Below are 27,331 nucleotides of genomic sequence, written 5' to 3' on the forward strand. Positions count from 1 at the left end.
GAATATATTCAGTTGAACCTTTAAGTCAATTTTAACTCATTTTTCAAAAATACATTTTCACAGCAACCATTCTGAAATTATTATTATTATTACTGTTATTACTGTTATTATTATTATAAAGGTTGTATTCAGGTAGAGACCTTTACTTAATGAAATCAGCAACACCTGCATTTGACTACTATTTCATGGTAATAAAGCTGCTACAAAATATTAGCTATTTCTAACGTCACAATGCACAGAAAAAAGCTAAATTATGAAGGCAAAACTTGGACTCTACATGTGTAACACACATTAGGGAATTATTTCAAAGTCCTATCACTAAGTTACAGTAATTGTCAGTTATTGTGAGTCAGTCGTGAGTCAAAAAACACCTAAACTGACCAGTAAATTCTAAAAATTGTCAAGCGTAGCTATACCAATTTTGACTCAAAAAAGCAAAATAATAACAAACAGATTTGAAATTTATAAGCAGTAAGAGGTCTTTGACTGAATGTGCAACAGTTTGGGCCACATCCAAGGTCAAATACTACACATACTAATGGAAATAAACCCTATTTCTTTTTGGGGCAGCTTTAAAACTGTGGCTTACATTGATAACCCATGGACCTCTGGATAACGGGGAGAACTCAAAGACTCCCCCCGGATCGTCATTCTCCATGATGATAATCTCTCGGCTGGTGAAGCCGGCTTTCAGGATCTGATTTTCAACGTTACTCCTGAGACGTGCACACAGAAATGCATATATAAGCACATACACTATTATTATTATTATAACTAAACACAAAAGAACAAGAAAAAAAGACATGCCATTACATCCTCTTTAATGAGGAATTGTGGAGCTGCATTAACATGGAGCTGCTTTAGGGCAGGTATGTGTCAGTTTCATGCTGAGTATAGCTCTGAAATGTCTGCTTATTGTACTTTTGCTATGTTGTGTGTTTACGTAAAACGTGCAACAATAATAACAATGACTAAGTAGCTTAACTTAAACTTCTCAAAGCATTCTTTGTATTGTGTGATGCTCATTCATTATTGACTCTATATGCTGAAGCCCCGCTGTTTAGCCCACTTTTAATAACAATGTCAATCAACTGCCTGCCTGCCTCTTTATTGCTCAGCAGGGGAGTAAGTATATGTGTATGTGCTGGGAAAATTGAACCCAAGCAAGCATAACATAATGGGAATAACAAAGACACAACAGGATGAAGCACTCAAAACGGTCACAGTCAAGGCACTGCATGCATACAAACACTTGCATCTTTAAATGGTACATAATCAAGTCTGGTTAAATTAGTGCAAGAACATATAAAGAAGATTCTCAATTTTCTTCCAACAATCCTTTTCTTTTGGAATTACGTTTTTTCACACCATCACAAAATCCCCCACCGTGTCCCAGACCCCCTCATCCCCACATTGACCAAAGACCTCCAGAAAGCCTGAAGTAGGCCCTTCTGTGAAAAACAAAGACGTGATTCACGCCACACAAAAGCCCCAGGTTCACTCCACTCTCCACTTACCCAAAGTACACTATAAAGCGTGCAGTCTCCACCCTGCAGGGGACGAGTGGGAGGGAGAGAAAGCTGTCGTTCTCATCCAAATGTAGACTAACAGATTAACCCCCAATAAACATGCATCGCAAAACAAGCTAAGGAAGAACGGGAAGAATCAGGACCTAGTCAGCCCCTCCTTTCCTATTGGACTCAAGTGGTGCATAAGCTGACTTTAAACCATTATAGATAACCTCAAAAAGTGAATGTATTATAGTTATTGCATGCCAAGACTGATTTGATAATGACTAAAATAAACACTTAAAATAAATATAACGATGAATGTCAATTAACTTTAATGGCCCTACCTATCGAGAGTGAGTAGTAAGGTCTCGTTGACTTCTGGGATGTTGTCAGCCAGGATAGTGAAATTGATGGAGGCATCGCTCTGCCCAGAGACGAAGATGACAGAACCACCAAAAGGTTTCAGGTCATTAGCAGTAACATCCCCACGATTGGCTCCAGTTGGCTTAAGACTCCAGAACACTTCAGCCCGACCGTCCGTCCCATCACGCCGCAGAGGGAGGCTGACCTACGACAATTATCAGAATCAGCCTCTTACACTTAGACACAGTCTGTATAAATTATTCACACTCCGAACATTGTTGTTTCTTTTTTCACTGAATGTTTATGAAGCACTGAACTATGAAAGCGAACAAAGGCAAGCTTCACAAAACTGATAGTCTTTGTATATCTTACTGTGCTGGTATTGCTGTCCTCTGGTTCATAAACCACCACTGTGGTGTTGCTTGTAAAGCCAATTTCCCCATTTGCAATGTCAGGGGTGACAGTCAAGGTCAGGTTTAGCGATCCTCCAAACCTTGGGCTGTTTGACGGAATTGAGGGACTTATGTCGATCAGTTCCAGTGTATTCAACTACAAAAAATAGAACAGAAAAATAGAAGGCTAGATACATATTCATCAGACAGAAAACAACAAATTACACTCAAATACGACTGTATTGTCAGTTTGTAGGTTGCATTGAAAGACCTGTTGATGCTCCCCTCAGTCTATGTATATTTGTACACATATGTGTTTGTATTGAAGCTGAAAGTGTGTGAAGTAATTAAGCATCTACAGAATGTGAAGAAGGCTTTTCTAGTACTTTTTTGCCAGCTTTAAGGGTTAGGTGATGTTGTTAGTTTGGACAGCTGGGTAAATCCCATAGCAACATGCCAGATTTGAGTGCCAATGTAAAACCATTCACACATCCAAATGAGGCACTTAAACCTTGAATAGTACCAATTTGGCCAGAGGTACAGACAGAAACAGAAGGAATGCATTTGGTGATGTGAATGTGAAACGTCGCAGCTGAATTACAACTTAAATTACCTTGTTTCCAGTGGTATTACCTGTATTAAGAAATGAGCTCCATTCTGCAGAAAGGCATCATTCCTGATCGGCAGTATGATGTGGACCATCCGCTGACGGGCAAAAACCACATTAATGGTCCCGCTAACATTCAGGACGTGGTCACGGGCCCGTGCTGGGTCTATGGGACCCGCAGGAATGTAGAGGGCACTGAAGGCCATAGACACGTTACCCAGTGTACCACCACTCCGCAGAAAATTCAGAGACAGGAAACGGCCCTCAGGTTGGCTCTGGATGTTCTGCTCTTTGGCTGGGTCAAACCGAAAAAGGCCGTAGACATCGTCACTGTCCTGAATGTAGAAAACCATCTGAGGAAATTGTGGGAGAAAAAAAATTGCAAAGAAGAAGGAGACATATGGAACATTTTGAATGATGAAGGAATGATGTCTTTTAGAAAACACAAATTGCCCCTCTATTCATAGTTTCACTGCTAACAAGGGTTGTACAGTCCCCGTATGGAGCGAGCTAACAGGTCTCAAATAATAGCAATGAAGCCTGGGTGTACCATCAATTACAGTGAAGGATTTTGTGGAGTATCCTGTTTTTATGTTACTAAGATTGTATCTTGATCATAAAAAAGAGAGGTGAGGAACAGAGAGAGTGAAGAAAATAAGCAAGACTGAGAGTAGTAAAACAGAGCCCTGAGCTAACTTTAGCAGGGGCATCCTCTTTAATTAAGTGTGCTAAGACTGTTAAGAGTAGTTTCCACGAGCATTAAACTGTGGTTCAGTCATGGAACCTATACTTGTCAGATGCACTGTTTGGCACGCTCACTGATTTAAAGCACAGTGTGATGTGCATATTTCCGTTTTTGGAATGTGATACAGGATCTGCAACTTCACTGACAGCAGTCATGAACTTTCTTTTATAGTTGTTTGCTTATGCATCGAGAAAATTCTTCTGAGCAAACTTGTTCTGCACACATGGCAAACAGGCCCTATAGTCCCATCTAATGCCTTGAACATAAACAAGTCTTGGATCTGCCCACTGCTTTCACATGTAGCCAAGAGGCTTGGACAAAGATGGAAGCAATAAAAACTTGTCACCATTTCATCCGTGCTTAAAAAACCCCCCCACAGAAACACCCCACTCAGAGTGTGCCGCCTGTTTCGACTTTGTTTTGATTCAGCCACATTAAGGGAACACCCACAGAGCAAAGTTACACACTAAGGGGTCGACTTTTGCAGCATGTGCCAAGTTTGCCACTGTGCCTTACAGTAGGTCACACACATGCAAAACACATGCAACATGCGTTCCCTAACAAGTGCAGCTAATTTTTTCTTACATACCCCAACATAATCCTAATAAATAATAATATAAATAATCCATAATCCTAAAAAATTTAATTAATTCATTGGTTTGAAAAAATACGTCTTTTAAACTCACCTCCATGGGTTCATCAACCTCAGCATTTCCAGTTACTGTACTAGGCAGCAATTTGAAAACGAAGGCCTCTGCTTCTTCAGGTTGATCATCAGCTACAATGTTTATTGGAATAATAGCAGTCTTGTCACCGGCAGCAAATCTTACTTGCCCCACCTCAGGCCTCAAATCATCTGACACTGGTGAACGATCACTGGAGTTTCTGCTGATGGACCAGTTGGCAGACACTTCACCATAGCTGCCTCCGATTCTTACAATAACGATGCCATCATATCTGGAGGAGTGATAATCTTGGATGTAAATGGTTGATTTTATTTTTACATTAGCGTTTAGATTTAGCTAGCATGTAACACAAGAGGAGTTAGATCACGGATGTCAAACATAAGGCCCGGGGACCAGAATCAGCACAATCTGCCCCACTGGATAGATTTGGAAATTCTAGAGGAGGGCATAGACGTTCAGACTTTTAAATGTATTTTAAAACATTTTACAGCTTTTCCTACTGATAAAGATCTACTTCATTGCCATTCATGCTACACAAGATTAACTAAGTGATTAATAAACAATTTAATAACAAAAAGGTGTTTTTTCAAAATTTACTATAGAAATTTATTTTGTTTTTCTACAATGGGACCAGAAAAACTGGATATTTTCTGTGAATTAACAGAAGCTACCAGATTTCTTTTCTGTAATTTTACACATGCATTTCTTAAAAAGATTTTCTTACAGCACTATTCATATATGTATCATGAAAAATCTAAGACATACTGCTGAAACCGCAGTTATTTTCTTATATTAAGCTATCTTAGGGATTAAATTCGTAGTTTAACTTCTTTACACTTCAATGGTCCAGCCCACTTAAGGTCAGAGTGGGCTGTTTTTGGCCCTCGATATAAGATGAGTTTGACATCCCTGATTTAGATTATACAACAAATTTTATAGTACCCATTTATAGAGAAAACAATGCTACCTCTGTGTCAGATCTTCATTGATGCTGATTGGCTGAACCAGTGCACTGCTGCTGATTGAGAGGACACCATGAGGTTTGTCATTGGGCTCGATGGTCACCTGCACAGAGTTAGGCGATACCAGCACAGCATCTCCTCTGATCGTGTCCTCCAGGAGGACCAGATGGAAGGACTCTGCAAGTTCTGGCACATTATCATCACTGATGTTGAACAGCAGGCTAGCTTTATAGACAAATGGAGGGAATGTAACTCTTCTGACTGGCTGTAGATCGAAGAAATCCACAGCTGGTGTGGCACTGCCCAGGCCTTCACCACTCACCACCATGTAATCTACAGAAACCTAAAGACAGTAGAGTCCAGATGTTTCATACAAATTAGACAAATGCTCTCTGTTTTCTCTACATATAAGTTGTTGATTGTGTGTATATGAGTGCTTTTGCAGTAAAAGACTATGTAAACATGAAAAACTAGGTTTAAAGAACACAACCTCAGTGTCAACAGAGCCAATGAGTGGTCCATCCTCAGTCAATCGACCTCTGGTCACATTGAGGGCAATGACTGCCGCAGACTCTGGTACTGCCATGACAGTGTGGGAGAACCGCAGAGGGCTGTCATTACGCAGGATTCTCAGCCGAACACTGCTGGCGTTGGGCTTGAGGAGAGCTCCCCCTGCTACACCAGTTAGTCTTACTGAAAACACTTCATCATCCTCTGGGACCTGGTACACAGAGAAAGCAAAACACATACCATTCAAAACTCTAAACATGTATGTAGCAAAAAAGATGAGGAAAAATGCTGTACACTTTATTTTACAGTTAAAAGAATTTCAAAACTTCAAACTTTTGCCAGTGCAGTAAAAAAATTTATAGAGACAGATTTTTAAGAAACTTAATTGGTCCAGTGTAATCAATCAGTTCAATACCTGGTCATCCCGAATAAGTACAGTGAAGTGCACTACAGCCTGGCCTACAGGAATAGTGATGTTTCCACTGTCGGGACTGAGATCCTCACTGGCAGGGTTGGGACCATCAGCGATCTATGAAGACAGGAAGGAGAATAACCCCAGTGATATTCCTACTTTGACAATCCATGAGCTCAAAATGAATGTGAATTTATCCTTACTATGAAACACAAAGCAGTTGCATTATTTATTAAACATAGATGTTGCTCATTGTATCTAAATAATCTAAACTCTTGAATCCACAAGTGTCTTTAAGGCAGTGGGATTAATTTATAAAAGCATCTAACAAGCTACATGCAACACTGATTTGTTAGACACTGTTAGTTCTTGAAACACAAAAGTCCCTTAGGTATGCTAATATTATTCACATGATCTCACCTCAAAATTTACAGTCACAGTACCGTATGTTCCCTTTTCTCTAATTAGAGTTAAAGGCACGTAACGGTTCCCTCCTCTGGGTTCATCAACTATGATCTCCTCAGTCTGAGATAAAAAGAAAGAAAACATCAAAACAGAACTTTAATCATCTTAAATTCTACTTCATTCATTGACAATTAGAACCATCCAAATTAAGAATAAATGGAAATGTAACATTTGCAGCAGCAAACAAAAACAGGTAATACATTTCATTTGAACTGAACCCCAATCTGGCAGTGGAAGCGAGCAAAATGCCTCTTTACACATGTAACAAGAGAACCAAGAGAACATTTACATTTAATTTAAATTATTGTATTTAATTTTGAGATATCCATACTCTTTTTTTTCTGTATTATATATATATATATTGTTTTATTTTATTTTTTTTAAGATACTTGTCGTTATTTTTATTAGCAAACAAGTAATTTATTAAGTCACTGTATTTAAAGTGCTTAAATCCTTTGGTTTCCAGTTTTTTTTTTTACGTTTTTTTAAGTTTGTAAATTGGTGAACCAGCAAAGACAGGATGAAGGTGGATGGAAAGTTTCTTACTGAGTTGAAGGCAATTATTCCAAAGGCGTTATCATTGGACAGTATGGTGATGGTTGCCTTTTTTGGTGTCCCCACTGTAACACCATTTGAGGAACTCTGAAAAGTCAGGAGAATAGAAATGTTTAGATAAAGCAAAGATTATAGCGTATTTATATTAACACTCCTTTATCTTCCCCCCCTACCAAAGGTAATCCTGATCCTCATGTGGACAGCCAGACCGACTGCCTTATCTACGGGCTACACTACATTCCTGTGTTCCCACCGAGAAGCACTGGTGAGAGGGCACAAAGACAGGAAGTACTGGTTTCAGACCAGTTGATTTGTCAGGTTAGCTCTCTGCAGGAAACCTTTTCAGGATTTGTACCCTTCTCTCTGATTCAGTGCTAGACCAGAAAGACTTAACATCCCAGCAGGCCTAAAATCACACCATGAGTTACCAGGGCTTACGCCTAAGTGTTTACTGATGATCTGCAAGGTTTTATTTTTTTCCAAGACAGGATTCAAAAGAAAACAACAACAACAACACACTTTTACATGGTGTTTCCAGGGTTTCCATTAGTGAGCTTAAATATGTTTTTACAAGACCCAACAGTTCTGACATCCACCAAAACTTCAAATCTCCCTTTACAACTTTCAAACATCTGGATATGCACTCACTGCAGGTATTTTGGAAAATGACCAACTATATTACATTCTTGTCATAGTATTATAAACAGAAACACACATTTCTCCACTAAAGCATGTGTTATATCTCTTTAAGTTTTCTCAGCCAAACAAAGTGCATTTGAAACTTCTTATCAAAACCACTACATGTTTCGGTCTCCACATGTAAAGGTGAGCGCAAGCCAAGGCAAAAAAATAAAATAAAAAAAACAATAAAAAAAACTACTTAAGCCTCTTGCATTCGTCTCTTGGGGCTTTTTTAGACTCTAACATTCTTTCTGATGCTGAGCCCTTGTAGCACGTCAGCTCACAGACAACAAATCCACACGCACTTATGTGGACACACTCATGTAAAGAAAAAAATCACTTTAGAAACTTTGAAAAACAACACTGTTGAAAGTATGGCGCTGTAAATCAACCATGCCAAGTCTTTTATGCCATGATCCGCTATGTGTTTCTGTAATTTTGTGCTGTGCTGCTAGGCTGCACCTGCTCTGATCTGCAACGACTCAACACTGTTTCTGTAAAAACAAATCTTTTCCTGTCATAGTCAACCAGCAATGTAACAGATTTTATACACTGAAGCGTGATAATAACTATGGCCCTGATTTTCCCTTTATTTTCTTGTGTTTAATCCATGACACCTTTTGTGGCGCATACTTGTACTCCAGACATAACTCCAGTAAGCTGACAGGCTTATATTTGGCCAAAGCTTTGTCTCATTGTAGTGTAAATAGAAGGGCTAAAAGTAGAGATGGCACGATACCACTTTTTTATGTCCGATACCGATATCATAAATTTGGATATCTGCCGATACCGATATGAATCCGATATAGTGTTTTTTAATCAACAAAACTGTTTTTTAAAATATCTTGCTGCATTTTGCAAGTCTGCAAGTTCATACTCAAGTTTAAAACAACAACTACACTAAAGCTATTCTGTTATACCTGTATACAAAAAAAATATTTCATAGTTCAGCAATACTGATCAATCTAATAAACTTAGACCTACACCATCCTCCCTATTCTGGTATTTTAAAGAGTACTTAGCGTAAATATTAAGCAACCTAACTAATAGGGTTCCAACTCCCAGCAACAAAATTAAATAAATAAAAAATAGGGAACCACCCCTCACGCGCCACCTCATGATGCTTAATCGACGTAATCAACCTTAATTTGATGCAGTGTGAAAAAAAATGCACAGAAATCAATTATTTTTCAAGAAATATTAAATAGATTCAACATCTTTCTTCAACAAAATTGCAGACTGCACAGATGGTACCTTCCCAAAGGAAAAAGTACTATAGCTTACTAGGGTATATATATTAGACTTAATAGTCACTATGTACAGTAATTGACTTCTATTCATTTTACATCAAATTAAAACTTTGGGTGTCAGATAATTATTTATTAAAAGCTAGACATTTTAAATGAGAATAAGAAAGAAAAGTATGTCTTTGTGCCCCCTTTTCCCTGTTCATGCCCTATCGGCCCCCCTGGCTAAACTTTGCTAGATCCGCCCCTGCACAGTTACCAGCCGTCAGCTACGTAGAAAAAGATCCTGGTGTAGAAATTAATATTAAATAAATTCTAACAACAGCTTATCAAGCTTAAACATGCTGCTGTTGTTCAGCTGCTGGTTTGCTCTTTCTGGCGCAAAGTGGACCAAAAACAAACGAGAGACAGACTCGCGACAGAAAAGCCGATCAGCTGATTTAAGCAGTTTCACGATTGAAGTAGCAGCCGGAGAGCGAGAGGCAGTCGCTTGTTAAGCTTAACGTGGGAATGCTTTACAAACATTCAGAGATGGACTTACACACTTGCTTTACTTCTCTCGGGGATAACTTTGTCGGAGATGAAATGCCGGGTTGCTAGCGAAGCTCCACATGCTATCCAGACCACGACAGGTCCTGCATGCCACAGCTGCTCTATCACGTGATGCATACTGCTCCGACGTGCTAACGTTCTGAGGTAAGTTACAGCGTGTTGCAAGTTTTGTGAGGTGCTTTCGTGATATTTAATGGATCGGATTACATTTTTTATTTTTCTCCGATATCCGATCCAGTAATTTAGGTCAGTATCGGACCGATACCGATACGTAATATCGGATCCATCTCTAGCTAAAAGTGGTCGCCTCATTTGGTCTTTCACTCTAGTAGCAGGCTAAAAATTGAGTTTTGCTACCGAATGTTAACCAGAGGTCACAAAAGCGTCAAATCGAGAACGACTGATGTGAAGAAAGCCACTCTTGCTGACAGATGTTTAGAATTGTTGCTGTTCTCTTAATTTAGACTACAGTCTCACAATCTGGGGTGTTTCCCCTACAATTGCCTTAGGAGAGGGAGCCAAAAGGAAAAAAAACCCACATGGAATAAATGATCAATTAATGAATGAATGAATTAACTTATTTCAGCATATTTGTGTACACTCATTGCATTTCACAACAATGTAGGAATCTCTACTGTGCTTTGCTTCCATTGTTGCGTCTCTACCCTCAGCTTTACTGTGTGCGTGCGTGCGTGCGTGTGTGTGTGTGTGTTAGTTTCACTCCCATACACAGAGAAAAGAAAAGGAAGGTAACTTTATGAGACAACTTGTTGTGTTAAACGGAATAAGAGTAACCCAACAATAATAAATCCATCTAAAATGAAAGGGTATAACAATTCTTTTAGGATTTGTCTTTTTTTTTTTTTTAAAGAAAGCTGAGCCGACAGGGAAAAGCAGGATAGTCACCCCCACAACCAGCCAAACGCAGGGGATTCAAATGACCTTTATCTCTAAGTGAGGGACAAGATGGGCAGACAACAAGACCAGCCAAAGCCAGCCCATCAAGGATACATGAAACCATGGAGATAGTCTCTAGGCTTAAGTCATCCAGAACTGTGATGGCAATTGGTTTGAAAAAGATTTGTAATATGTACCATTTAAGATCATTTTCACATCTTTCACAAAATCTGACACTGACGTAGCCGTGCTTTTTAGGCCATGTGTTCGCCTTATTTTTCATCTTAGATTAATTAAGTAGCACACTGAAGCGCAGTACTGAGGGACGAGAAGAAAGTGACACACACCAACTCGCAGAGAAGCAATGGGCTCTCACCTGTAACATGAGGTTAAACGTAAACGTCTCATCGGCTTCAGGCAAGTCGTCATCTTTCACGGCAATAAAGATGGTCTTACTGGACTCACTGGACAGCAGGAAGGCTGCAGCATTAATGGCTTCAAAGTCCCCGGTGTCAACTCCCTCTAGCTGAATGAAACATGACAACACATTTTAACTTCACTTTTTTTCAGTTTACCTATATTTTTATATTCATGTCAAAGTGTGCCACTAGCATACTCCAGGCCTGAACTTGCAGGCTCAGTTCAGAAAATTCATTTATACTTGGACTTGCTTGAGCAAGAGTTTCCTGAGCATCTATTTCTGTTAGTTGCTGGATGGAAGTCTGACATTAAACAGTATTTTAACCAGCAATGCAGCTCTTGGTATAAAAATTAATGTAACAAGAAATATGGTAAAGATATCAAGAATCACAAAACAAAACCCTAAAACTACTCTTCATCGCACTGCCAGTTCGTATTTCCAGACACCAACTGTGAGCAGCTGACACTGGGCTACATGTAGACGATGTAAAGCCAAAATCCATTCATTTCCAACTGAGTTTCTGCTGACACAGTGGGACTTTTATATCATCAACGTTGTTTGTTATAGACAAAACAGTTACTGATTCTGAAGTTCACCTGATGTGAAGGTCAACTTTCCCAGAATAAGGACACTTATATGTTTAACTGTACAGACAGAACAGGCTAAATGATTCAACAGGCTGCAGAATTGTTCAGTAATTTTCACTCACTGCTGTGAACTGTTGTGAATTTCTATATTATTTGTAAGTTCACAGCACCAACAGTTGCTAACCTATGCACATATTAGAAACATATCACTGGATGATAGCTTCATATCCTACCAGAACCAAAGCTGTCACATTGACTGGGTCTCCCACTCTCTCTATGACCAGGCGGACCACAGCTGCGCTGCTCTCGTTGACAACAAAGTCAGTCTGCCCCAGGAACCGCAGCGTGGCCGACTCTGATGTAGTGCCAGGGATGGACAGAGCCAGAATCAACCCAGCTAGCAGGAAGGCAGGGAGCATTCCTGCCAGCACATGGAAGAAAATATTGAGAAAAATGCAGCAAATCAGATAAAATATGTGCAGTGAAAGAAATAAGAGTTTTACATGTAAAGAAGTTAATAATAATAATAATAATATAATACTTAATAACACACAAACATACTTCAGATTTAGTACATAATGCTGATATGTTCTCTACAGGACCAATTCTGAATAAACAATCATCACATCAAAATTTGTCATTACTGAGAAAGTGATTCACATATCGGGGAAACAATTATTTAGAATACACCAGAGGTGGGACCAAGTCATTGTTTTGCAAGTCTCAAGTAAGTCTCAAGTCTTTATCCTCAAGTCTCAAGTCAAGTCTCAAGTCTTTATCCTCAAGTCTCAAGTCAAGTCTCAAGTAATGTCAGGCAAGTCAGAGTCGAGTCTCAAGTCACTGGTGTAAAAGTCCGAGTCAAGTCACAAGTCTGAAACTTTGAATTTCAAGTCCTTTCGAGTCTTTAAAAAAAAAAAAACGAAAAAATAATGTTGCAGTTATGCTAAATGTAAATATTAGACCATGTAATTTTTTAATCTGTGTTTTTCTCAACACATGACAAAATAGTGAACTTAGAAAATATACACAAATTGTGAAATTGCACCTCTTTAAAATGCAGCTCAATTAAACCTAGCTCCAAGAATAATTTTCACCGACAGTTCTGAGATAAGCTGCATGTTATTCTTGGATGCGGTTGTAGGACCGGCTTTAAAATCGCATGACAAAAATATCATACATATAAAAAAAACTGAATCACCAACGTAGCCTGGAAAACATTTGCTAGTTAGATGAAGTCAGCTATCTCACCGTAGCATATTTATATGCATATTTATAATCATACGGTTCTTGGAGTGAGTGCACACACTCATGAAGTTTAGTAACTTCCGGTCACTGCAACAAGCCCAGGTACAGTTTACCGACGGATGGGTACAGGACCTTGAAACGCACCGTGTAGAATGAAAGACCATCGTACGTATCATAAGTTTACCAGTCTCACAAATCGTCGTCATAAATACACATTCGTTAACCGTTTATTAATAGGACCTTTGAGCTCAACGGTAATTAATTAGTAGTGGAAATAATTTCTGGTACCCATCACAGAAATGTAGCAGTGACAACAATATTGTATGCTGTAATCATACTGGGCAATTAGTGATACAAAAAACCTGTTTTATCCTGTGAATAAAAGTATATGTTTTTGTCAATGTACCATAATAACAGAAGCGAAACGCAATATTGTGTCAGGACAATTCACTATTTATGCACAATAAACAAAGGAGCATAGCGCGACAATTTCTGTTCAGCGCCAGACTTGCTTGTAACCTATATCACCAATTATGTTATGAAAATGACGTATTAAGTACTAAAAGACACTGACCTTCGTGTAAATGCTTGGAGCAGACTAACCTGTGAGCTGGAGTGTTCTGGGACGTTATATTTGATCTTTGAATGGCTGCAATCCAGGCCATCCGTCGCGTCTTTGTTACTTTGGAAACATGGCTCGAACAATTTCTCTTCAACGACCAACCGATCTCTTTACCCGTCGGCTTCCCGTGGCTGTCATGCGACCGGCTATTGCAGTTAATAATACAACAGCTTCTTGACATTTTTGTGTTTCTTTTTATCGCTGTGTGACTGATTTCAATTGAAAGCCTGCGTGCGCTAGTACCGCTTGCCACGAGTTCCCAGAATCCTTTGCGGTTCTACCCGTGAATGACGTCACATTTTCAATCTCTATATAATATGCATGTTAAATTTTATATTTGGGGTAAAATATCAAGTCTTTTCAAGTAAACCGGTTCAAGTCCAATTCAAGTCCCAAGTCATTGGTGTAAAAGTCCAAGTCAAGTCACAAGTCTTAGAACATTTTTTCAAGTCAAGTCTAAAGTCATAAAATTAATGACTCGAGTCTGACTCGAGTCCAAGTCATGTGACTCGAGTTCACACCTCTGGAATACACAAGTTTATTTAGATCAAAAATCCTTATTCATATACAAAAACAACTCTAAAAACAAATACAGAGTTTACAAAAATAAACCTATTTTTTACATTAAACATTACTGATGTTAAAATGTAAACATACACACATTACAACTGTTATGTGCTATAGGCAATACTGAATAGTCAGATGTTCAGAAGGCCTGCTGCCTTTTATAATGTGGAGCCTGGCAGGCTTTTTGGTCATTGTGGTCTGAATGATTCACAACAGTATCCCATAAGTCCAATGCCTGTTGTCCTCATGTTGTCATAACTGCTAAAGCAGTTGCATTTGAGTTTACAGTTCTTCACCACATGAATCAAAAGTCATGCCCTGCAATCCATGCAATTCTGCATTACCACCTCTGTCTTTTCTCCCTCTCTCTAATTATTTTGCGACTCCCCTGCTTCCTCCAGCAATCCTCACATCTTAGTTTGTGTCCTCCACACCCCTCTGCTCTCCACTTCTCTCATCTTGTCATGTTTTCTCATCTCTCTTCTCTGTCACCCCCTGCTTAGCTCTCACACGCAGAATAATCCAGAAGCTGGATGGAGCTGCTGAGACAGTTGTCATGGTTCACAAAACAAAACAACACAGCATGACGCGTGGGGCGGAGCTAGCCTAAAGCCAGATTGTGTCCTCCTTGTTGCCTTTTACCCATCCCATTCATGATCTGCACCACACAGCCTGGCTAACAGTATGAACACGTAAGGTCTTTTAAAAAAATATTTGCTCTTAATTACAAGGTTGAAAAAGAACATCAGCAACTAGAGTGGATGAAGTCATGCTGTTTGGGTTCTTTTTTTTTCATACACGGAAATCATTTGGGAAAGTTGGGCATTGCAAATACCCCACTTTTCATTTGTTCCATTACTGTTAAATCAATCTGAGTAATTCTCAGTACGGGAGGATGTTTAAATGGAGACCATCGATCAGTCATTATGTCAACTTCAATGGCAGAAATCACTGTAACAGCATTAAAAGTTATCGGCTGATGAATACACTCAGAATAAACTGGTGCAAATTTTATGTTGTGACAAATACAACAAATACTGCACGTTTTAAGAGTTTGTGTTTTGTGTCTGTGTGCGGGGGGGTGTTGCATATATCACACACATGCCAGGAAGGGAGAGATGGCTGGAAAATCCATCAAAAAGGGATTTAAAGCTGGTGGGTCACAAAGCTGGACAGTGGGGAACAGAGAGTAAGGCTAAGGGGGAACAGAGGTGAGTGTGTTGCTGGACAAAGAGGGGCCCGGGTTGAATAAATCCTCTTATTTGCCGTGCTCTCGTTCCTGGGGTTGGAAACCAATTGAATTACTGACCGAAAGTTTGAGTAAAACACCATAAACCTTATTGGTTGTATCATCTCACTGAAATTGACTTGTAAGTGTGTGTGTGTGTGTGTGTGTGTGTGTGTGTGTGTGTGTGTGTGTGTGTGTGTGTGTGTGTGTGTGTGCAATTGTATCCACTTGCCTGCCTAATTAAGTTATATGAGACAGTAAAGTCACCAAATGTCTAGTTTGGTCTGGCCACAGGTTGTAAACTTTGTAGAAAATCTTCAAAGTGTTATTGTAGAGAATGCAACATACCGTAGTCAGTCTCAGTCTTCCAATGTTATATTGCTTTCAGTTCTCAAATAGTCTGAGATCCCACATCTTTGCTCAATCGTTATGTACCAAAACCTCATTTCCAACCTTCCCAATGATTGCCTCACATTATTTAAACCATCATTTTTGATGGATGTTAGCAAGCATCCAACCCTCTACCCTCCTAGCAACCCCACGTCAAAACAGAGGGCAGCCCTTTCACATCCACTGACCCAGATGCCGCACTTCCTTCAAAGGGCCTAATACAAAGCAGATGCTGTGTGGATGGCACAGGTCTGTTCTATAAGCAGCAGGGCAGTTTTTGTGCTGGCATCACGCATTGTGCCAATTCTGACCCCAGGGGTTTAAGGGGCCCCTAGGATCTGTCTGTCACAGCTAAAGGCGGCATGGAGTGCCTGGCGCAGACCTTTGACATTGATAAGACTGGGAGTCACAGTTCATGTAGAGAGGTGCGCAGAGACACAGTTTCTTTCTTGCAAACACACACACACACACACACACACACACACACACACACACACACACACACACACACACACACACACACACACACACACACACACAAACCAGTTTTCATATATTGATGTATTTGGCAGAGCAGCCTAAGTCAGCATGCATCCATAAAGCTCGGTCTGAAAGCTCAGATAGCTAACTGGGTGACAGTCCAGGACACGGGAGAGAAAACACACTGTCCATCACAAATATCTTGGACCCAAATCTGAAAAGATGACAGCTGAGCTGAGGGCTCTTAAATCTGACAGATAAAGCCACAGAAAGCCCCACAACTAAAGAGGCCGTACAATGTGAACATCCAAATTTGCTTTTATTGACTTACCCCATGATCCTGACTACGGTCTACTCACTTACTTTCCTTCCTACTGCATTACATTACTTCCTGGAACACAAACTGCACCTAGTAAATAGGTAGCGCTGCAGTATGTAGTGTTTTCTAAATAGTAAAGCACAATTTTGCACTAATAAGCTAAAGTAAAAAATTAACCTTTGGCCTGGAACAATGCAGAATAATTCTTTAAAAAAAATAAAAATTCCTAAACCTGTTGTTCACTGTAATCATTTCTGAGCAGTGCATAATACTTCCAGATTACTTTTACATAAGCAGGATTTGCCAGGAAAGTATCTCAGTATGTGGACATTGAGCTACAACATTGCTTAGCACTCAAAAGTTAAGCTCAGATCAAAGGCAAATGGAACAACACACATATGCTCTACTGTATACGGGGCATGAGTTCACTATCCAATCACTCAGTATTCACTCATCTCATAAGTTCATTTTTCATGGAGACAAACTTTGTTTTAGTTATCACAGTAATGCATACATCATCACCTGATACCCAAATAAACACGCTCAAACATAAAAAGCACCATGATGAATCACAGCTACAATATCTGTGATAGGAAGTGGTATTCTGGCCCCAACACCTCTCAGCCCTTCTTGCAAAAAAACCAAAAGGAAAACTGGTGGCAACCTGGTGTTAGGAGCCCAGTTCGTAAAAAACTGTTACATCGGATCATTTGCAGTCACACACATACACACACACACTGACTGATCTATTGGATATCCCTATCAGAGGTGCTGAGGAGGTGTCTGGTTGCAGGGCTGCTCCTGGGGTCAGAGCTTGTTGCTGATATCTCTAGAGTTTCTCCTGACAGTGGCCTCAGCGTTGTAATCTTTAACATCAATTATTCATTATAAGCCTAAGACTTTACAGCGGTAGTATGCGTGACAGTGCAAGATTCACCGTGTGTCAGCTGCAGTAAGTCAGGTGACTGAGTTAAAGAAATAAATGCTGTCAAATATTATGTCAAATGACTTCTGTTTGCAATGGTTTATTAGGGCAGTGCAGATTAGTTGGGCTCCAAAATATTCCTTCCCTTGGACCCTACAGGCACGCGTTCAGGAGGTGGAGGGGTTGAACCAGCAGGCAGCAGTGAGGGTCAGATAGGACATTCTGGAGCTGAAACAAACAGCCAAATTTGGAGGGTGTGTTTGATATCTGACACAAGGTACATGAAGCTTGCAGGCTTCAACTCAAATAGTTTTTCAGTGTTCTTACAGACTCTAATGTTTGACAGTGACTGAGTTAAATTTTTCTCTTCTGTTCATATATAGGAAATTTGTCTTTTTCGACTTATCAAAGACAGCATCTGTCAACCCTTTTCGCTACTGGAAGCTTAGTAAAGAAAAAATCCTAGCCTCTGAAACCACAATCAAGCGCTCTGCTTTTCCTCTCATCATTTAGAGGAGACTACTTAGTACTGCAAGTTGTAAAAGTGGAAAGCAATACCCTTACTTCCTTTTTGGTTGAGGATATTGTGGGATAACAGTCTGTAGAGTTTTAATCAAGGGCTTTCCCATGCAGCATCCCTGCCCCGAGGCTTCCCTGAGCCTGAGACGCCCATGGTGACATGGTGAAGGCTATGTGGTTGTATATATATATATATATATATATATATATATATATGCCTGCTCACTAAACGCACACATGGATACACACACATATGCTAACACAAAGCCGTCTAGAGATTTCTGACACAAGGAGGCCTGTGGTAGGATCTCATTCATCAATCTTACAGCTCGGGTTGGTGATCTGGAGTCAGTCTGGCCACAAAAAGAAACTGCTCTGTCATTAACATCAACTAATATAACAGTGTTCCTGGAATGCTTGTGTGTCTGCTCAGTAAAAATTCACACTAAAGACAGACCACGCAAATAGACCGAATAAATGATACTAATCAAGATAAACAGATAAAGTAAACAGCGACAAACAGACAGATGGTTTGGCAGAAAAAGAGGCATACCATAAGAGCTGATATTAACCCTTGTATGGTGTTCGGGTCTGTGAGACCCGTGTTCAGTTTTTTTCAAAAGAAAAATTAAACAATTAATTATTTTTTCACGTGTAAATGTGTTGTGTCTTTCCACTCACTCCACTTGATTATAACTGATTTATTTATAACATTTTATATAAAAGAAAAACGAGAAGCACATTAATTCATAAATGTGATCTAACAAAGGTAAAGGGAAAAAATTAACCATGTTTGCTGTTCATATGTCTTGTAATTGGGATGAAGTAAACATCTGTTGAGTAATTTAACATAAAATTGTTTGATAGTGTTAATTTGGAAAGCCAAAACTCTAGCGGGTCCACCAGACCCATGAACACTGGCTGAGTAACAAAAATACGAACACCACACAAGGGTTAAGCCTTTATGTGTACTGCTCTTTATTTATAGCCTGCTAAACCAACCATTCAGTGTTGTAAACACTGGAAAGTGGAAGTGCCCTGTGGACAGATTGAGCAATTTATTATTCAGAGGTTATGCAAAATACAAGCAACTCATAATTTAAGCTTTAATAAGCAGAGTTGGGTTAAAAATGAGCTGCCAAAATTCATATAAGGCTACCACATTTAACAAAAAATGAAACAAACCAAAAACAGAATAAAAAACCTATTAATAATATCACCATTTAATTTAATTCATATACATAAGCAGGATATTCCTTTTAATAGAGTAGCTGCTGTAAAATGCTAGTTTGCATTTGTTATGGATTTAGCCCCAAACCATAGAGTCTCCTCTGATCTGTTTATTGGTTTGGTCTCTGTTGGAGTTGTTCTCCACACTAAGTGATGCCACCAGGCCAGTGTGTGTCGGGCCGAATGTCAGAAACCACCCACCGTCCATTCTCAGCCCAGCGTAGCCGCGGCTGTCATTCCCGGTCAACTCACAAGCCCATAATTGCACTTCACATGTACTTTCTACATGTATTTTTAGATCAGTGAATGTTCTCGCCATACGGAGAGGTTGGGGTGAGGAAATTAAGAAACTTAATAAGCGAGTAGAGTTAAAACATACATCATTAAATCTAACAAAAACTCGGCATTACTCACTGGGCTTATTTTGGAGGGCTCTACGCAAAAGAAAAAAAGAATCCTATTTATTTGAAGGGGGAAAAACAGAAAACTTAAAATTAGTCCAACAAGAATGGAGAAAGTGTTTTTTGTGAAGTCAGGATGGGCTGATTTGCAACAAAATTATGCCATTCCACATTAGAGGACTTAGAAAACTGTTCAATGAATACTTTTCTAAAGAACAAAAATGCATGAGGTCAGCCCTCCAGCTATTGTCAGACGATACTTTTCAAACCAGGCATTTCTCCTTCAGGGGCAAGAGACTGCCAATCAAGTGCATTTTGCTGTGAAAAAGGAAACACAGAGAGGGAGAAATCTCCTGAGGTATTGTCTATATGGCCGTGGTCGGCTGCTCTTAAGTGGAGCCAATGGCATCTTGCGTCCCCAACCAAAAACAAGAGATTTTTCTTCTTCTTAGTGTGAAGGAAAGGATATAGAAAAAAAGAAAGTGGTTCCAATTGAGTAGGGACCAGTGTGCGAGCAGTTTAGTGGGCTTTCCAGTTTGAGCATTGGCTGACTGATTAGCCTGTATGACAGACAGTGCTGGAGGCAGACAGAAAAACACTTTCAGAGGATTAAACAAGGTTGCGCTCTCCATAGCTTCACAGACCAAAGGGCCAAATTAGAAAGGGTATTACTTCCTTGCATGTAACCGGTTGGGCCTGGATGAAATGCTAATTGCATTTCAAAAGAGTTCACAAAACAGAGAGGCAACCCAGAACGGGGGTGTATTTTCATTGGAGAAGAAGCGGGACTTTACGATTCACTGACCAGCACACAATTTTAAGGAGCAAGGCTTTTGTTCACTCATGCTCCTTTTTGTGTTCTATGTGCATTTCTGACATTGCCACAGTTCTCTATTTTTTTTGTTTCTCCCACTTTTTGGCATGCTAGCCTCCTCTCCTGCAGAATCCAAATCTTCCCATTCAGACTCCCTTCTATTCTCCCAGCTCTCCTCTATCACTTTTAAATAAGGACACACACACTATACACGTCCTTACTACAGTAGGTGTGGGACAGCCCCTTTTTCAGGCTGTTGTAGCCTCTTGAAAACTAAGGGCCAGACGGTGAGGCTGAAGCAAATTCCTGAACGACTCGGGTCAAGAAATTTCATTTATTAGAGAAAAATACCAAAACCAGTAAAAATAAATGGTGATCATGGCTCAAATGAAGCTGTTAATCAACTTTGTTGTGATTCAAAACAACCAACGTATTATGTAATAGTGAATTTGAGACGGTGCACGTGTTCATGTTTGTGGGTCCTGTCCAGTGTCCATACAACAAAACATGACAATTTTCTGGCTTTTTTAAAACCTTTTTTTAAACATATACCCAGACAATGAGAGAAAGTGGATGTGCACATTTTTTTACGTAAAGAAACACACCCAACACATTCTCGGGCACGCTTGGATCAACCACACAAACATACGAGGAATTCCTCTGACTTGATGAACAGCGGCGCAATGAGAGCAGTGAGAGATAAACAAAGAAGGAAAGTTTGTGCAAATGAAATGTAAAATGATGGGTCTTACACAGAAACTAGGGGGTTAGTGGATAAATAAAGAAAAAAAACTATGGAATCACCACACTTGAAGGATGTTCATTCAAAAAAAAAAAAAAAAAAAAGGTACTTCATTAATGAAAAGCAACACTGTGTATCAAGCTAGCACGGATACTGTTTGACAGATTAAAGCGTGCCATGTACCAAATCTGTTTTCTATTGACAGAATGAGACAAGTGTCCAAAATGTGTGCATGTGTATCTCTCTTAGTCTTTTATTTCACACACAAGTCTGCTTATTTTCCTCAGGCAGTCATTGTTATGTTTCACTGGAATGACACCAGACTAAAGTCCCAGCATAATCTCCTTGGCCAGTGCAGACCTGTAATTCATAACTAAACATCGCCTTCAACCAAACCAATCAAACGCAGTCTTTGATCACTTCCCTGTAGCCCGCTGTAACCTTGTTTTCTTCTGTTTAGGTGGTAATGCTGGTTTTAGTTTCACTTTTCTGTATGTAAATCCCATTTCATTCAGCCCATTTCAGGTATATGACAAACAAACATGTTTCTCCCCATTTGCTTTTCATCAGTTTACTTGTGCATTTTCAAGACATACAGTATTGCTTTGAGTTTTCTCTCCTGATGCTGTGACATCTTCCATCTACTAGTATATTTTCCTTTTATAATGTTCCCATACTTTTTAGACATTTTAGACACGGGTGACTGGGAACAGCCAACATTATTTTGCATAATTTCTTTGTCAGATTGATCTGGAAAAAATGTCATTGATCTTAAAAACAACTGACCTGTTTTACATGAATTTCACGAAGCCAGAATCTTCAGCAATCAAACAAAAGTAGTTTTTATATCATATCTGTGGTCTGTGTATGTGCTTCAAAGTAAAAAACTTAAGAGCGGTGATGCCAAACGTTTTTCCAGGAGTTGTAGATGTAAAACATTGGTGACCTACTTCGATCGGTTTGTTTTATATGGACAGGACACTGCTTTTCTGAAGCTCATTATTTTTCACGCTCTTTCAGACTCAGACACACGTAACACAAGTAAAGTCATTAGAAAGGAGAAATGATGGTTACAAAAAAGAAACAGTATAAGGTTAGATATCCATGATGTCCTTCCAGCCAAATGTGAGGCTGTGACTTGCACCACGGGCGGAGGGCACCACAGGATGCTTTCCACATGGCTCCACGTGGATTTTAACATGTGTGGATTTATCGCCAGACAAAGGGATCCAGGTGGGGTCTTCATGTTTAAAAGAATGGAATCAATAATGAACAACCAAAGATGTAATCATCAAATAAATCTGTGGAGCTTTGGAATAACACATTATTCGATGACCGGTGAAAAGAAAATGTTTTCAGTACTCTTTAAAACGCCATTTAACTTGTACAAAGTCTAGCCAAGCTAATGTGAAACAAAGGACACAGCCTTCCAGAATGTTCTTGTACTTTTCCCTATGTTTTGATATCTGAGGAAATTTTGCTGTGCACAGATTTTCCATGCTGTTTGCTAGATAAAAAGAAACAGACCAGCTTGAACTTGCAAGGACAGAAATGTAGCTAAAATTGAATGTAGTGTAAATGCTACAAAACGAAACTGATATTTTGTATTGATAATTCTGTAACATTTTAGAAGAACTGGTCATGCATCAGAGTTAGAACAGCAGGTAGTAAAGGCTCTGAAATCTATCTGATTTACCACCAAAAAGGTCAGGTTCAAGTTTAGTCCTGGAATGGAGATGGTCAACAGATGAACAAGTACAAGGTCTCCTTTTCGCTCCTAGAGAAGACACTATAACAATATCTCTAAAAGTACAAGTGTGTGTGTGTGTGTGTGTATGTGTCTGTGTGTATGTAATGAGCTTGTGGTTGTGAAATGTGATGTAGAGGTCACAGCTGAGAGCTCACGGCAGTGACCGTACTAGAATCCTCTCACTGGGAACAATATGTGGTTGGTTAGGCCCGCTAAAGAGACCTCAGGATTGCTGGACATCACTGAAAGGCCACCGCTTTCCTGTGTCTTTGCTCCAAAGACAACAGCTACTAAACCATGATCCTGTTTCCCGTGTGTAAGCACCAACTGTCAAATTACTTTTTAAAAACAAAGTACAAAACAGTAAAACAGAGAGAGAACATTTTAGGACAATTATTCATGGCTCGAATTCGTCAGTTTAGAAAATCTTAAGCTTGCTTCACCAGACCAGGCAATGAAGTATTAGACATAATGATCAACGTTCAGATAAAAAGCAGGGCGACATTTGAAGTTAGCATAGCTCCAGTCTCACTTGTTGCTGAGGAGCCAGAAGGAGCATGCTGAATGTTAATTAGACAAAAGGACATACAACAAGATCTCAACATCAAATATGAACGGTACAGATTACTTTATTTACTTTTTTTAATCAAATACTGTCCTGCATTTTATGTTCTCTGTACCTTTTCAATGTCTCCTAAGGGAGATGAAAATCCTATTAAAACGATCTTCCCAACACAGTGTCAGCTGTTGTGTAATCGATATGAAACACACTGGAATAATATCAAAAACTGAAAGAGTTCAATTTGAAAAAACTCCTGCTTGAGGACATTCACCCCAAAGGGTCAGAAATTGTCCCTATTCATTACTGTAATCCAGTCACTATACACAAAACAGAAAAAGCTTAAATCCAAAAAGTCATGTCTTTGATTGTTAGTGGAAACATTGTTAAATTGAGCTGCATGTCTTTTGGATATTTTCCATACTAAAGGTATGGAGAAACCTTTCGCATTTTAGCTTTAAATTGACCCAAAAACATTTATTCTAACAACTGTTTTAGGAATTTGTTTTCATGTTTCACACCAGATCCTTGCATAACGCCAAGTTCAATGTGAAGAATAAGAATCTGCCTCAAAGACGTGATCATTTCAAAGTCGGTGCCCTTTCAAGGTGATGAAATGACAACCTGACCATAAAACAATAGTTTTAACTTATACTGACTGAATCCACTCTTTTTCTTTACACATTTCTTTACTATCCTGTGTTTTTACCATGCAAAAAGATGGTTTAGTAAAGCACAAAACTGTGGATGAAAACAAAATAACTTTTTTTTATACCGTCTGCTTATAAAAGCAAACAAAAAGATCACAGGCATCTGTTCACAGATAGTAGCCTTCACGTCATGCATTGTTCTAATTAAACTCCACAAATTTCATTCAATCAAAGAGAGATAGATAAAAGATGTGCTTCACATATCTTGTGAAGCAAGTGATTCAATGGGGGGTGTGTGGGGGTGGGGGTAGCCTGTTGCATGGTGCCTTCATCCACTCTTTCGCTCTATCCCCACACACTAAAACGAGAGTACCTCTCATCCCCACAAAATATCGGTCTCATCCTTTCTGCATCGTGCAACCGTCCAACACCTTTCATGAATGAATAGTCTGTTTATGGCACTGCCCCCCTTTGTACCGTGCAGCCATTAGGGAGGTGAGACAGAAGGAAAGAGAGGCGAGCAGTAAAACAGTTTCCGCCCAGTGAATCACATTCAGCCCCTTGCACAGGCGAATGGGGGCTGACCCCTGCCAGGCAATGACATAAACACCGACAAACAAAGGACCTGACCTCTGAGCAAGTGAGGATCTTAGAGAACCCCAATCTGCAAAAACAAACTCACTCTGACATATGACTTTCTAATGATGAGAATGGAGAGAGGAGGTTAAAAACAATACAACTGTGAACCCCCTGTCAACTTCTGCTTTTTTGTAAAAAAGAGGGAAAAAATTGATTAAATCATTTTACTAATTTCTACAAAGATTCACAGAAGAAACAGCTGATGGAGAGCAGGTGTAGACGCTGAATGGATACAGAAACAGCTCCCCACCCTTCCTCCCCAGTGAGAAAAAAGGATTTAACTCTGCTGGCCACACCACAGAGGAGGCAACAAAAGAGATTTGCAAAGGACGCACGAAGATGACATCATGTCAAATCAATTAGAGATCAGGAGGAGATGTTCAATTATTTAAGGTCTGCAAACCCCACCCCACGAAATGGTGTAAATTATGGAGCCATCTGCGTAAAATAACCCCCAAAAAAGAAGCAGTATCACAATGGGGCTAAAGGCGCCGCTCGTTTCTTTAACAGTAGCAGCACATGTGCGCAACTCAAAGTATGCCAAGATTACTTATGGCCCGAGTAAGCCTATAGATTAGTCAGTCTATGAGAAGGTCCCCCGGCTCACCATGTGTGGCAGTTGTTGTTTTATTTCAGTGGGAGAGAGAAAACCCACACAAAGCGGAGTAATCACACTGGAGATCCTGGATGTAACCATGGAAGCGTTTGTCTCCGTCCTCAATGGGCTACTCGGCCATTCATCTACTGATTGCGCTGAATCAATATTTAAGCTTTTCAATTTTATTAGCTGCACCGAGGGGTATTTTTGGCACAGGGCAAAAAGAAATTAGCAGCGGCCAACCACTTTTAATCGTTTTCTTATAGTCTTACACAATGCGTCTGCTTGAGCTGTCTGGCATAATTGATGAGGGGTATCGCTACTCATTTGTTTCCTTTATCCTTCCCACTATTAATCCACCGCTGACTCTAGCGGCTGGAGGAACCAGTCATTTCTCACTGGCTTACTGAGAAATAAATCCAAGACGGCTGCATTGTCCTGACAGACTGTAATACAAGAGTGTCACGAAACCACATCGGACGCATCTTCAGCTCTTTGTGAAATGAATCTTGTAAAGTTTTGCTGGTCGCCACTCATCCTCGTTCTTAACTCACAAATCACACTGACAGACAGAAAAATCTCAGTAAAAGCACACAACACGAATCGTGTTAACTTACCTGACACCGTGCTTGACCTCTCAGTCCAAAATATTGTGCTCTATAATGTTTATTTCTGTGGATAACATCAGTGTGCGCTCCGAAGATCTTCGGCTCCACGTCTTCTCAAACAGCAGCCGGTAACTGCATCGTTTCGTGTTATCTGACACCGAACCTTCCACTCGGCAGCTTTTAGCTCTCCGTGAACAACGTGGGTAGAAGCGCGTCTGTCATGTAACGGGACTGGAGCTGGCTGAAATAGCCGAGACGGACACGGCTCTGTGAAACCTGCTCCTCTCTACACACAACTCCGGGCTCCTGCGGCCATGTGGCAGCTGTAGCTGTTGTTACTGTACAAACACGGCCTGCTGTCCGAGCAGAAAGCTTACTTTACAGCTACTCCGAGACTCGAGCTCGTCTCCCGATCGCTGCTAATGAGACAAGATGTTTTAATCCCATTTGTCTCTGAAGGGCGCACACTACCGTGCGCACGCTGTGCTGGCCGACAGCTCCACCTTGTGAGCTGAGCAGGCATGGAGAGCCGCTCTCCTCTTCGCTGTCGTCTGCCACTTATACTCTCCACAAACTTTGCAAATTAGCACCTGAGGAATTTCATTTACAGCTGGTCCCAGTTCACACAATTTTATACAATAATATATACAGTACTGTGCAAAAGTCTTGAGCTACACCTCGTTTTTTTTTTAAATTTATGCGCTTTATTCTGGTTAACTTAGGTATTTTTATTTAGTTCATTTATTTATTTTCTCAGTAGCAAACCAAACCAAATTTCATTGCGCTATGTGTAATGATAATAGAAACCATTCATTCATTGCTATACATTACTAATTACTTTAAGTACTCTTGAGCAATAGTTCTTCAGCTTTTCTAAAGTTTTTCTCTGGGCATTGGCTGCTTTTCCACCCATTTTCAGCCCAGTCCTTGTACATTGTCCATGTTCTAGGAAGTATATTTGATAAGCCATTTAATACTGATTTAGGAATCATTCAAGGTTAAAACAGGCAACTAACTCAAATGAGGAAGCAGTGTTGTCTTTACACGTAACGGATAAAAATAAATACATCAAATTCTATCTTTAGCCAATATTTGAGGAAAATGAACAAGTGGCAAGGCTAAAAAAATGATCTACAGCAGATGAACAGTATCTGAAAATCATATCCTTTAGAAATAGACAAATAAATCCAGCAAAGACGTCACATAGGACATTCGAGATGGATCTGGCCCGTAGATTGATCCATCTTCTGTTTACTAAAGCCTCATCAGAAATGGTCTGTGGAAAAGGTGGCTGTCAAGAAGTCATGAGGAAGGAAAACAAGGAGAAAAAGCTGAGGTATGCCAAATTACACAAGAACGAGACTGAAAATCAGTGGCAACAGGTCTTGCGGAGTGATTACTCCAAACATTTTGGTTCGGATTTTTGGTTCAAATCATTTTCAGTATGTACAG

The 27,331-nt window shown here is 39.8% G+C and overlaps 1 protein-coding gene across 6 annotated transcripts in view; it reads right to left on the bottom strand.

The window, feature by feature from the left end:
* adgrv1 (adhesion G protein-coupled receptor V1) overlaps window positions 1–26,315 on the bottom strand; it is a 149,927-nt gene extending 123,612 nt beyond the window's left edge. For 4 of the 6 annotated variants that reach the window (XM_026188517.1, XM_026188516.1, XM_026188518.1 and 1 more), the window contains exons 1-13: window positions 25,889–26,314; window positions 11,827–12,014; window positions 10,962–11,111; window positions 7,200–7,295; window positions 6,609–6,713; window positions 6,192–6,305; window positions 5,757–5,987; window positions 5,272–5,609; window positions 4,305–4,575; window positions 2,900–3,226; window positions 2,247–2,423; window positions 1,856–2,079; window positions 590–716 (exon numbers count right to left, since the gene is read on the bottom strand). In XM_026188517.1, coding sequence (XP_026044302.1) covers window positions 590–716; window positions 1,856–2,079; window positions 2,247–2,423; window positions 2,900–3,226; window positions 4,305–4,575; window positions 5,272–5,609; window positions 5,757–5,987; window positions 6,192–6,305; window positions 6,609–6,713; window positions 7,200–7,295; window positions 10,962–11,111; window positions 11,827–12,012 — 2,346 coding nt within the window. In that variant the 5' untranslated portion in view covers window positions 12,013–12,014; window positions 25,889–26,314. Of the gene's footprint in view, window positions 1–589; window positions 717–1,855; window positions 2,080–2,246; window positions 2,424–2,899; window positions 3,227–4,304; window positions 4,576–5,271; window positions 5,610–5,756; window positions 5,988–6,191; window positions 6,306–6,608; window positions 6,714–7,199; window positions 7,296–10,961; window positions 11,112–11,826; window positions 12,015–13,412; window positions 13,439–25,888 lie in introns of those variants that run through there. The other 2 variants (XM_026188515.1, XM_026188519.1) reach the window with 2 other exon arrangements.
* Window positions 26,316–27,331: the final 1,016 nt, after the last annotated feature.

The sequence above is a fragment of the Astatotilapia calliptera genome, chromosome 12 (assembly GCF_900246225.1).
Source record: "Astatotilapia calliptera chromosome 12, fAstCal1.2, whole genome shotgun sequence".
NCBI classification, from domain to species: domain Eukaryota; kingdom Metazoa; phylum Chordata; class Actinopteri; order Cichliformes; family Cichlidae; genus Astatotilapia; species Astatotilapia calliptera.